Genomic DNA, 13,645 nt, shown 5'->3' with positions numbered 1-13,645 from the left:
AAGGGCGGCCAGCACATCTCTCGGCCTGCGCCGCTTCCCACAGCCACCATTGGCCTGGAGTGGCGAACCACGGCCAGTGGGAGCCGCGATTGGCCGAACCTGCGGACGCGGCAGGTAAACAAACCGACCCGGCCCGCCAGGGGCTTTCCCATAACAAGCGGCGGACCGGCTTTGAGAACCACTGCTTTACGCTACCCAGCCATACTGAGGTCCAAGAAGGAGGGATTTCAGCCCTGTTAGATTTTCCTGCTTTTCTTGGGTTTTAGGTTTGGCTCATCAACATTGCTTTAATTAGGTTTTTTGGTCTTTTGGAACCTTCTGTTTCACAGTGACAAGTGAACTAAATGACAGGTTTACAATGGAGTTTTGTGGTACTGTAACATAGCATCCTTATACCTGGCATACCCTGCAGTGCTCCAGACCTTGAACTCCTCTGCATTAACCGGTCAAATTTGGAAATTCAGAATCTGGTTTGTGAGGTAATTGGTGAGATAATACCCACTCCTTCTTTTTAACATCCTGGTAGAAAAGCATCCAGGAAGGACTCCTGGACCTCAAAGATAAGCTACCAGCTGCCACAGACTATCAAAAGGTGGCTCAGAGTCAAGTGCAAACAGCTGATTTTTTTTTTTTTTTTTTTTATGGTTCTTGGTTTGTTGCTGTGGGTGACAGGAAGCCATGTTCCCCAAGCTGTTAGCTTCCTGTTTTATTTTTACACCCATCCTGAGCAGATCAGCATGTCCATCACAAGGGGAGGCATCTGTTTCTATAGTATTGTTTCTCATCCGACCTACAAGAGAGACTGTTTTCCTTCTGAAATTAATCAAGAAGTTGGGATATATTTGCTGTTGTGTTAGAAATTTTGGAGATGTATCTAACTGCTTGTGCTGTGCTCCATTATTCAGGAGTTGAAGTTTTGTTTCTCTTTTGCAGGTAGGAGGTATAAGAGAATTAATCGGTTGCTTCAACAGTTAGGCATGTTAGCAGTGGAGATTTTGCTGTTATAAAGTACTGGGCAGGCAACAGACACACATGCCACCATTTTCTGAAGGATAACTTTCAGAAGCTTTTGTGTTCTGTAAATTTTAGAAGAACTGGAAGTTGGGGTTGGAAGTTCCATCTCGCAGTGTGTAGTAAAATCAATTTTGATGTCTTTCAGCATTGGGCTCTACTCCTCCCCCCCGCCCCCCCATATCCTTATAAAGCTACCAATGTGATAAACTACTAACTCTAAAACAATGGGTCTGTAGAAACTAGACCACGTGAGAATTTCCCACAAGGGAAGGGCACAGCCTGCAGGATGAAAAACTGTCACCAGAAAGTTTCCTGGTCAGCTGCAAGCACTTCCTGTTGTCTCTTGTGAGCCTTCTCTGTCTGTGCTGTTGGTGAGGAGGGCTGGAGTGTACATGTCTGCGTATCTAGCATAACAGAAGTGCTAACTTCTGTTAACATTCTTGGTTAGAAAATGGACATGTTAAAATGCTCCTATGGAAAAGTTCACAGTAGCTGTCGTTAGATGTTCTGCAATATTTGGTGAAGGAATGAGACTGTTCAGTGCAGATGCATCAATGGGAAGGGTGGTGCAGGAACAAACAGTCCCTTGCTTGCTCAGCTAAGATGGGTAGTTTTCCTTTGCTGCCTGTACACCTGAGCCATCAGGTCGTCTTCTCCACTGCAAGCTGTAGAACAGTAGGAGCTTTATTTTCAAAGAACCAGTTTTATAAGGATGAGGAGGGAAAAAGATGCCTTATACATAAAGCTGTTTCAGAGCAGGAAAATGAACATCGTGGCTCTGGTGTGCCTGGAATTTGTGGGTGAGTAATCCTTTCCTGTTTCTTTTTTGGGTTGTTTTTCATCTTTCAGAACACTGCCTGAAGCGGGTCCACCATGCCGTTAGTAACAAGGAACATTGAGCCAAGGCACCTGTGCCGTCAGACATTGCCTAGCATTAGAAGTGAGCTGGAATGCATGACCAACATCACCCTGGCAAATGTCATTCGACAGCTGGGCAGCCTGAGTGAGTACCACTGCGAGCCTGCATGCTGCCCTCAGGAGTCGTTAGTCCTCTTTATTTAGCTCCCTTTCTGTTCTTGTATTCCTATTTCTCCCCCATCTGCCTTCCCTGGGTAATGCTAAAATATTTCCCAAAGAAATCTCTAATGCTCATTTCCTGTCCTTCTCCCACCTCCTCCTCAACAAAAAGAAAATTGGAGAGGAGGAGAATGGAAGAGCTGCAGCAAAATTGGAGATGGAAGGATGAAGCATAATTCAGGGCTGTAAAATGGGAAGCTCTCAGAGTGGCCAGTACCTTGTCGGAGAAAGCACCTGTAATTGCATGCGCTATTAATTGTAGCTCAACTGTGTTTAAATCTACAATTGATAATTTTTAATGAAAGGTAATCAAAATGCACACACAGATTCTGGCCTGTTTGCCTGCGCTACATTTATTGCATTGCAAGCCTGAAAGTCCCCAATTCAGGCTAAGAATTGCCTCTGGGATATTGGAGTTTGCAAGCTGCATGTTGGTACAGCGGCACAAATGGTTACCACTGGTGGTTCGGCTCTCCAGTGAGTTGGCAGACAGCCTTATGAGGGGCAAAGTGAAAACATGGGCCCAAGCTTTATAACAGAAATAAATGGTAAGAATTGCTGTGCCTGTACCAGCTTCTTTTTTCTCCATTAAAACCTTCTGGATTCAAATTAATCCCCCTTTGCTCAATATTTGCTTCATTGGCCTTGAAATGAGACCTGCAAATGCTTTGAGAAACGGATTCATACTTATAGGTCCTAAAGTGAAATTAAACAATGCATCTTTGTTTCCTTCACAAGATAGACCCTTTCTCTTGTGCAATGTGAACACTGGTGAGAGGATTCCAGGCACAGTAGTGAAAGCACATTGCTGTCACGAAAACCCCTGTGCTGCCTCCTGGTTCTCATCTGATACCAAAAGGCCTTGCATTAAGTCTGTTGCTAAAAATATCAGTGTGCAGTCATGGATAAGACCAGTCTACCCATCCGTTGTCAATTGCCCCTCACTGTTCCATAGTTAGATGTGATTCCTGAGATGGTCACATAGCATAAGGGTTCTCTTAAAATCCATCCTGTGTGCATGAAATGAGGACGGTAAAGCTCTTTAAATCCCGAATATAGCGAGTAAGCTGATCCAGATCCAAAAGGCATGCTGTGGGTTAGTGTGACAGAGCACCAGCGATATCCCTCAGGCTTAGACCTTCTTTGTGCATTTCACTATATTCAAAGCACCTCTGCTTATCCCTCAGAACAGAGAGTGGAGTGCTGGAAGCCAAATCCCAGCCTGGTTCCTTTATCAGGCGGGTACCAAGGGAGCCTCGCTCTGGGGTGTGGGGAGGACCAATCACAGACACAACCAGGAGTGCTGTTGGGGAAGCTCATGTGAGACAGACTGTTCGTATTGACACTCATGCGCATCACTGTGCATTTGAGGGTAATGGGGAGGGAGGGAAATAAAATTGAGCATCTTCTCCTGTATGCATCCCCAGGGTTGAAGACAGAATTGTAAGTGCTATGGTCTTTGGGCTAATTACTGCAGAATGTTGAGACCCAAATGACCAAGCTCCTCTCCTAGTTGTCTGTGCGTTATTTTGAAAATGGGAATATGCCATTTCTTCATGTGCTGAATACTGTAGTAATCCGAAGAGAGTTCAGTAAGTGACAGCAGACCTGTCAAGTGAATAATCAGCCATGCCTAGTACACCACAACCTCTTTACAAAGACACAAACATAAAACTTGTGCAGCATTCATATTCCAGTGAGTTTGCCCTTTGTTACTATGACAGCCGGTAGCACTTTGGAGAGGCAGTCTGTGCATTTCTGTTAATTCTGTGGAATCAGAGAAGCTAGAAATGGGAAAGGCCTATTAAATCATTCAGTCTGTCTTCCTGCCAGTGCATGATAAAGATAATTTTGATTGTAATTTTTGCTCTTGAAGTAAAATCAATCAAGCAGCTAAATCCCTGAAAACTAATCTCTGCCCCCATCCAAAAATGTGCATGAAATACAAAGCATATGCTGGATCCTATACAGTAACCGTGTGTTGACACAGTTATGCAATTAGAGGAATAAATATACACCCAAGCCCAGAGACCAGTGCACATAACCGTGTTTGTATATTTAAAGTGTACTGCTCAACAACTGTTCAGTTTTTCCCAACATCTGTAGTCTTTTCCTTGTGAAATGCAGAAATGGGTTCCAGATCTCATTAAAAGGGAAACACATAACAACCTTGTTGTATGAGGTTATTGCTGTGAGGTCTGTCAAATTACATTACAGAGGAACCTTCCCCCTCCTTTCATTGTGGCATCCTTTGTAAAATGTGTGAGTTGCTCTTATGGTGAGGTAGAACAGAGAGGATGCTTCATGAAAGCTGGTTACAATGAGATCTGTCTGACTCCTGTGTCTGAGGGAATGAATATCTTCTTATGAGTTAACACAGGGAAGCTGACAAGACGTGTCAACAGGGCAAAGGTAGTGTCCCTGTATTAAAACCCCATATACCAAGGGAGGCAGAGGGAGGACTGTGCGCAACCTGCATAGAAAACATAGCCAGGAGCTAGGTTCTAGGACTCAGACACAGAGGTTTAGCACCCTGGTATAAAATGACTGCAGGGATAAGGGCTTGAGCTTGGAATTGCTTCAAAGTGCAGACTCTTTACTCATGTTCATAGATGTCATGGAGACAGCTGCCCTTGAATGATAGCCTAACTTAGATGTATTTTTTCCCCCTCCTTCCTTCTGGAATCAGCTGTTGGAAATGCAGTTTCCATTTTACCCATATGACTTGTGCTAAAAGCCAAGATTTTCAAAAAAAGGACTCTAAAGTTACATCTTTATTTAGGCTCCTGACTGACTGACTGGGATTTTTCAAAAGTGCCCAGCACTTGACAGCCCCCACTGACTTCAAGGGGAGCTATTGGCTACTTGGTGCTCTTGAAAATCAGGCCATTTATTAGAAGCTTAACTTCGGGTTTCTGTTTTTGACAGTCTTGGCCATAAATGTTTAGATACGCAGGATTCTGCACAAGACAGGGTGAGGGCAGATTCTGGTGGAGGAATAGTTAGGCGACTGGTATGGTGAGACTGCTGCCTCTTATGGCCAATATTGTCTCATTGTTTCCTTTTGCTCCCCACCTGTCTGAATCCACTGAGATTGCAAGTTCTTTGGGGCAGGGCAATCGTTTTGTTTTTACTATGCCCAGCACAATGATCCATGGGTGGAGGCTTATCGGTGCTACCGCAGGGCAAAGAATTAATAGTAACATCATTTGTCTTGGTTGTTCACTGGGCAGTCTGAGGTTTTACAGAGGGATCATCACATTTAAGAAACTCCAGAGAAAGTAGCAATCACTATTTATTTATATTTTTGATCTAGATAATCTTGAAAGCATCAGTCTTTCAGGTGCTGCTCTATCTGAAAGAACTCGCGAGTCAGTACCCTTGTCTATGAATGTCTATGACCCCTATGGCTTTAGGGTCAAGACTTGAATATACCATATCGTTCTAGAATACAATGAACTCTAAAATAGGTGCCAGTTACCCTTGAGGAGGCCTTACTGCAAGGCAGTGATTTATAATTTGGGAGCCTTTTGAGGTGCCATACAGCAATACAATCTAGTTATGTTTGGTTGTTAATAAACAGAACATCATGTAACCCTAAAGGGACTGCAAGCCAATCAGATGCAGACTAATCCAGCATGCTGTCAAGTTGGCTGGTGTCGACCCGTGTTTATTACTTTATTCAAGACTTAAGTATGCTTCAATTGTGTTTCATTGTTGTTTAAAGATCCCTTAGAAGGGTGTCATTTAGCTGGAGTGGTGCATCAACTCGCCCTCTATGCTAATATCTTGGGTGGTATCAACACTGCCAAACTTGAAAATAACAAATCTCGCTTTTGTAAAGGCTAGTAAATAGCTTGCTGATGCCAATGTGGAAGAAGCAGCAGGGGGTGTGTGTGGGGAGGGAGATCAGGAGAACTCAAGTATTAAGGGCTGGGGGTGGAAAGAATAATAGAGCTCAAAGAGTAATACAGCCCCTTGAATATTCCAGGTAAATTTGCAGAGGACATTTTTGGAGAGCTGTTTACTCAGGCCAACACCTTTGCCTTTCGGGTGAGCTCTCTAGTCGAGAGGGTCGACCGCTTGCAAGTCAAGGTCACTCAGCTGGATCCCAAAGAGGAAGAAGGTAATGGAGCGGAGCACAGCAGTTGCAGACCAAGCAGGCTAAAGATCCCCATCAAACCAGCAGAGCTCATGGCCTTGAAATGAGTTTGAAGCTGTGTGTGCTAGAGACTCGTGTTTCCCCTTCCACTAACAGGGACTCTTTCCCCTACTGCCTTGAAAAACACTTTGCTAGCGACATGTGGAGTGGTTCCAAACCAGTCTGTTTCTGCTGGAGTTGGTCACTAGCAAGTCTCCATGTCCAGTGGCTGGCTATTCAGTGAATAGATTGGCAGCATGATTTTCACGCTGTGTTTACACTGAAATTTGAAACCACCTTAGCACCTTTCTTGAAAGCCATATTGAAACGGTTTCAGATCTCAGTGTAGACAGGGTTGGAGTTTCTTTACACTTCTCAAGAGTATTGTGGGGGAAAAAGGAACCTAACCATAGAAAGTGCTGAGCACGCTGAGAACTGTAACTGAAATCAAATGGGGCCACTTGGCCTTGTGTCTCAATCACCTGGGTCGAACCGTCCTTCACTTTCTCTTTCCATCGCTTTCCTCCTCCTTAGTGTCCCTACAAGGCATTAATACAAGGAAGGCCTTCAAAAGCTCCACCACTCAGGACCAGAAGCTCTTTGACAGAGACTCTCTCCCGGTGCCTGTCCTTGAAACATACGGCATCTGCAATACTCCACCACCTCTCAACATTCTCTCCCCTTACAGGTAATGCTGCAGCATCTCTTTAGCTCCTTTTTTCCCTTGTTGGGAACGTCTCCTCCACAGTTAGCTAAGAAAGGTCCTCACCCAAGGCCAGGGTCACAAACCACTTAATCAAGAAGCACTAGTCCCTAAGGGAAATGGAGTAACCTAACTAGAGTCCCTCGGGCATTCTCTGTTCTTTAGATGGATTATTTGTAGTTTTGCTTCTGGGGTTGCACAAATGAAGGTAGCTGAAAAATTACATAGTTATGTTATTGCTTTTGTGATGGTGCCTTAGGGAGACAAGTCTTGAATGGCACCGCATAACATTGCTAGGTGTTTTGTATATGATGTATTTTCTCATGCTTCTCTGTGTGATCTCATGGCCACTTTCCAAGAGCCTTCTTGGAAACTGCAGGACATAAATTTGCATGTGGCATTGACCACATGCAAATTTAGATTTTGAGCATTATCTGGCCTATTCCTGGTGTCAGGTGACTAACTCGGCTTAGATCCTGGCTGTTTAACCAGCATAAAGCCCTTCTCCTTAACGGTCTAGCCATGTTATGTCATCTTGTAGATCAGTGATATTTGGACTGAGGCTCGAGAGCCGCAACTGGTTCTTCAATTTGTTTCCTACGGCTTTTTCCAGCACATGATATTGAAACACTGTGAGATTTAATTATTAACCAATCAGGATGTTTTTACTATGTTGTTAACCAACTGTAGTTGATAAAATAATAATACTTGGTCAGTCATTTTGCTGTGAGAATATTATATATAAAAACAACTAACTATTTCCTCATCATACTGTTTAAATATGAACATATAGCACTGTAGTAAATGAAACTATGAATTCACACAACTGTGGCTCTTTTGGGTAGCTCCTGAACCACTGAGGTCTGAGTGTCACTGCTGAAGATAGTTGTAGCGCAGGGGGTCGGAGTACGAATATTTTTTAGCCCACATCCGTAAATGTCTTTTGAACAGGTGAAAAGTAATTACAGATAGCTGGAGGCAGCTGTCTTCTGTGAGATGCGGCTGTACTGCAAAGTAGGAGGGTGTGCATGTGAATGCACGCTCTTGAGTTTCAAGGATGCTGCTGGTCTGACTTGGGGTTCCTGAAGTGGAGAATATTTTTCTGAAAAGACGGGTGGGTGGGGAGGGAAGGAACTTGCCGAAAAGTCCCAGTACATAATTGTGTAATATGTCCTGGAGGAAGTAGCAGGAGCCCAATCTGGTGGGTGGGGGTGGGCAGGATGGAGATTATCGCTGAAAAGAACTCTGTTCAGCATTTGGAGGTGCGTGCACTCAGGCCTGTATCCTTTGACGTTACTGTGGAGCAGGCTATCTGGAAAAGACAGATGGGGAGAGGAAGGATGGGAAGGGGCATGTGTGGAGAGAGAGAGAGAGGGTGTGTTTCACAAGAGGGTGCGGGGACAGACCTCTGCAGCTGTCTCTGTAATTGTTAGAGTGGCTGCTCAGTGGAGTTCTTGCACCATACTTAAGGTACAGAAATCAAAACTATAGATCACCAAACCAGAGGAGAATCGTGGTGCAAGGCCTTGCAGGAGGAGTGGTCAGAGTTCCCCGGAGCCATGGCTCAGCAGGCTGATGCGGTTAGGGCACATCAGTGTCATAGCCAGTGGCACACAAGGGAGTGATGTGGCCAGCATCACATCTGACTGCCCTAACCCAATGCATCAGGTACCCTTTTGCAGCTGGGTGAACTGGAGGTGGCCTTTGAGCGTGAGATCAAGTGAAAGACAAACCCGCAACCTTCAGAATTGTAATCAAGCGCTTTAACTATGCAGCCACGGCTAAGAAGTGGTGGTGACTTCAAATTAGGTGAGGTGTGGTGGTGGTTTTGAATGAGCGGGTGGAGTGGGTGGCTCCTCAAGGGCAGAGAGGCCTCTATTTGAAGGGGACGGAGAAAGAGTACAAAATGTTTGGCCTCTTGTTTCAGATCTATAGAAATTGACACCTGGTGGGTGTCTGAAATCTTTGGGCATCAGACAAGCACCTGACTGGCTCCTTGTGTGTGTTTCTATTCCAGGGATGATGGCAAAGAGGCACTCAAATTCTACACAGACCCTTCATACTTCTTTGACCTTTGGAAAGAGAAAATGCTCCAGGACACCAAGGATATCATGAAAGAGAAGCGGAAGCACAGGGTGAGGGGATGGGGCATCGCTGCTGCATGCTAGCAAAGAAATAGTAGATAAGACAAGGTAGGAGGAAAAGACAGAGACTCATAGGAGACAGTTTCTCTTCAAAATCCAAGTTGTCACTTTCACTTGGGTTCTTTAGAGGGGATATGGTCCAGTTTAAAATTATACTTTTTAAAAAAATTCCTTGTTGCCTGTTACTATTATCCTTGCTTATTAAGATGGAGAGATTTTAAAAATCTGTTCTTCTGAATTTCACACAGTTTGAATGGTGACACTAGTTCATTTTGTAGCTTTGTACCATCTGTTTCCTGGCGTTCGATGCATTAGCACAGTAAGTGCTGTCTTTTGGGTGTCAAGGGCAACCTTAGACCCTCTTCAGTACTCTTGCAGTATCTCGCAGGCATCTCTGCTCAGTAGTCAAGCACCCTGTTTATTACCTTTGGTACGCTTTGATGTAACCGGAATATCATCACCAGTCCCTTTGAAGGAAACAAGGGATTAGGTTTAAAAATCCAGTTACACTTTAACGTATGGCAGTGTTTAAGCCATGTAAAACTACAAAAACAAAAAAAACCCACCACCACACTGGCCCAATTGCTGCACTTGAGTGTCCTTTTAATATTAGTGAATTAAAAGGCAAATTGCATTATAAAAGGATTCATTTACTATACCTGCAAGGTTTAGTTTGGGGAAATCTGACTTACATTTTAAGTGATTGTAACATCAGATCTCAAAGTAGATCATGACCTTCCAATCGGAGTATAAGAGAGAGTTTTGGCCTATTGGAATCCTTGGAATGGGGTTGGTTTTAGCCCAGTTTGTTGTGGGCAGGTTTCCGCCTAACAAAAACCCTATTTACCAGTTGCTATTAACTGGCTTCCTTTTGGAAGCCTCAACATAAAGACCAAAGACGCAATAGAGGCTTGTCGACATTGTAAGTTGTTGCGCAGTAATGTCCCATGTTGATATTGTGGCACTCCGGGACTTTCATTGCACTGTAGCAGTTTCCACATGGGGCATTACTAGGTGGCAAGCTGGTGCGCTATAGATGCACACCTTGGCTTGGTGCACAGTAATGTGCTGTTTAGGCAAGCCCTAGGCTTGGGAAACTGATCTGCCCTTCCACTCCAGAAAAGATCTTTCCTGGCCATAATTGCGGCACACTGGTTGGAGCACAGGGGGGAGGGAGTTCATACCTGTGCTACTACCTGTGCAGTAGCTGCTCTGTAGATAGAGGCCGTTAGTATCTCAGTCTGAGGGCTTGTCTAGATAAACAGTGCGCAGCAAGATGGGGTGTAAATCTACCTCACACGAACCTGCCCTGCACTAATCGTTCACATGGACATATAGTGCCCAGCTGGCTAGTTCAAGGTAGATTGATGCCCCATCTTGCCACACATTAACTGTTCATATAGACAAATCTGGATCCTTCCACCAGTACTAAATTCACTCTACTGCAGTCTCAAAGAATCCCAAGATTTTTGTAATCTCTTTAAATGTTAGTTGGCCCTATCTCTACTCCTCCCCTCCCAGTGAGCTGAAATAAGGACAGACTAAACCCAAACAAGTTTGAAGTTCTAATGGGTCTTTCTTTCCTTTTCTTCTCTAGAAAGAGAAGAAGGATAATCCCAACCGAGGGAACGTGAATCCGCGGAAAATCAAAACCCGAAAAGAGGAGTGGGAGAAATTGAAAATGGGACAGGAGTTTGTTGAGTCAAAAGACAGACAAGGACCTGCTGGGTAAGTGAATCTGGCTATTTATTCAGCTCTCCGTGAAGGGGAAGCAGTCTGGCATTGTTGGTGGTAATGCAATTCACCCTGCTCTGCAGTTTCTCCAGATCTGCTGTGCAGTGTGGATCGATATCACCGCTAATCAGATTCTCTAAGGTAAATCTGTCTGTTGATTTAAAACTTGCAAAATAAATCAAGTATCAGAGGGGTAGCCGTGTTAGTCTGAATCTGTAAAAAGCAACAGAGGGTCCTGTGGCACCTTTAAGACTAACAGAAGTATTGGGAGCATAAGCTTTCGTGGGTAAGAACCTCACTTCTTCTGAAGAAGTGAGGTTCTTACCCACGAAAGCTTATGCTCCCAATACTTCTGTTAGTCTTAAAGGTGCCACAGGACCCTCTGTTGCAAAATAAATCAAGAATCTAAACAGTTTAAACAAGGTGACGCAAGTGGTCTTCAGAAACAAATCTTCTGCTCTCAGCTCCCCTATCCCACAGATGCAGAAATGTCATGGACTTAGTCCCTTTACCCCATCATCACTCATCCCTTTACAGCTGGGTCACCAGTTTGTCTGGCCCAGAACAGTATTAGCAAGGGCCAGAAACAGTGCATTTGAGCATGGGGCTGTGGTATAGAAGGAGGGCAGACTCTGTGGCATGCTTCCAAACCCACAGAAGCTCTTCTGAGAGTGCTTCATAGGCATCAGGGTTTCCTGGGGTTCAGGGAGGGTTGTTCCCCACCACAAGAAATCAGCAGGTAAGGTGATGCTGACCTTTCTCTCCCAAGTTCTCACAGCAGCACTCAATGCGTTAGTGACATAATTTTAGTAGCCTTTGTCTCCTTGTAGTTATGGGCTGAATTAATATAGTAGCCTCTCCTGGTGAGGAAAGCCGGTGAGTAGGGCAGGCAGATGTTCCCAAAGCTGCTTTATGTGTCAGTTTCTTTTCACACAAAGAAAGGGCTCTCTTAACCTTTGGTGGTGGGGCACCGTTTCTATTACAGATTTTTCATAAGCCACGCTTCGTGGTTCAAAATTTAGGATTTTTCTCCTCCCATCCAAGTTTTTTCAGCTACCGATCTCTCTTCAGTGCCTCCTATTCAGGATTTAATTTAACTTTTGACACCAGTCTGGCGGGAAGCAAACTGAATTCCCAAAATGCGCTTCCCAATATGCTCTTTTCTTGCCATTTGTGGCTCTTTTCACTTAAGAAAATCTTTATTTTTAATCACACATTTTAGATTTAAAAATAAAACCTGCTTTTCTTTTAATAGCCGAGTCAGTTGACTTGAGGCCAGGCAGGAGGAATCTGACTGCACGACAGCAGCTTTTCCTTGCTTTCACTATTTCCACTACAAATTCTCACATGCATTTTAGTCACTGTAGATTCTGATATGAGGCTTGAACAGTGTTTATTTTTGTTTCACTGCTTCGGGTGATCTTACTCTACTGTCAAACTCGGGGATGGCCCAAACAAAACACTGCATGTTTCAACTTTGGATACTTTGAACTTTGCTTATGACTGCATCCACAGCGTGCTAGGTGCTTTCCGTACATGCAGGAGGTGATAGCCTTTGCCCCAATGAGCACATGGTTACATTAGGACTTTTATGCTGCCATGGAGAGTATGCGATGTCAATGAGACCTGACAAGGCCGGTTTTTGCCCATAATCCAGCTTTAAGAGCAAGCTTTTACCAACCCTAAAACTAACAGAAATATTTGTTTTGTTTTAAAAAACACAAATATTCTCTTGCAGTGTTGGCAACCCACGCACTGAATTACTGTGCTGATGCGTAAAAACCTGAAAATAAACTTGTCTAGATACTAACAATAAACCAAAGTGAGAATAACTAGTCAACTTCCATTGTCCAGACTGAGAGAGACAGAGAATAAACAGCCATAATGAGTGAAAGTGAATTTTAAATGTCTAAAAATCTAAACAATTTCTAGTCATCTAAAATGCTTCAAGAAACGTAGATCAGGAAACATTTTATGTACAAATACATGATTTGGAGCCACATGGTGTTCCTTTTAAATTAATGATTTCTATTACAGTAGCGTATAGAGTTCGCAAATTGTGACTAGGGGTCCATTATGCTGGGCTTTTAACAGAATATGAGACATTCCTGCTAGAAGAGCTTACAGTCTGAGTTTTGGAGTGAGGCACTTCGGCACGATTCTAATAACTAGGCTATTTGTGATCGAGCAGCCTGTATGGCTGTATTCCTGTTTTTGTTTCCCTGACGCTCCGTGCTGGAGGTGCTCTTTTTGGAGGTGAGGAGGAAATTGGGTATCGCTGTTCCATTGTTGTTTTTCATTTTAGATATCCCTCTAACGTGGTGTATCAGAATGGCAGCATTGGCTCAGATGAGAGCATGGAAATGAACTACTATCCACCACCACCGCAGTCTGATTCTATCTCACCACCATCTCCATCCTACCCAGAAGACAACCTGCCTCCACCACCCTTGGATTTTAGGTAATCCTCCGGGACCCATTCGGCCACAGAGAAATAGTAGGTGGTGCAAAGTGATGGAGTTAGCTGGTCTAGTGAAACCACTAACATAAGTACAGTATTGAGACCTGAGTGAACCTGTCTGTCAGTAAAGTGTACAAAGCTTATGACCCTTCCTTAAAGTTTAGATTCGGTTAACATAAGAAAGAGTCATAGTGAGAGAACACCCATCAGTATAGAGTTTAAGGCTGGAAGGGACCACCAGATCATCTAGTCTTACCTTGTGTACAACTCAGGCCACCAACACCCTCCAGCACCCACACACACAACCTAATAACCAAAATTAAATCCCACAGGAGACTACACTCTTACATGCCACAGGCAGAGAATAGGAA

General features: G+C 44.0%; 1 protein-coding gene across 1 annotated transcript in view; it reads left to right on the top strand.

The window, feature by feature from the left end:
• Window positions 1-13,645, top strand: part of WASF2 (WASP family member 2) — a 40,891-nt gene that overhangs the window by 23,928 nt on the left and 3,318 nt on the right. The window contains exons 2-7 of the mRNA XM_065421736.1: window positions 1,864-2,017; window positions 6,083-6,217; window positions 6,767-6,920; window positions 8,953-9,070; window positions 10,677-10,807; window positions 13,119-13,274. Coding sequence (XP_065277808.1) covers window positions 1,888-2,017; window positions 6,083-6,217; window positions 6,767-6,920; window positions 8,953-9,070; window positions 10,677-10,807; window positions 13,119-13,274 — 824 coding nt within the window. The 5' untranslated portion in view covers window positions 1,864-1,887. The remainder of the gene's footprint in view (window positions 1-1,863; window positions 2,018-6,082; window positions 6,218-6,766; window positions 6,921-8,952; window positions 9,071-10,676; window positions 10,808-13,118; window positions 13,275-13,645) is intronic.

Source organism: Emys orbicularis, chromosome 23 (assembly GCF_028017835.1).
Source record: "Emys orbicularis isolate rEmyOrb1 chromosome 23, rEmyOrb1.hap1, whole genome shotgun sequence".
NCBI classification, from domain to species: Eukaryota; Metazoa; Chordata; order Testudines; family Emydidae; genus Emys; species Emys orbicularis.
This window is presented reverse-complemented; position numbering and strand designations above follow the sequence as displayed.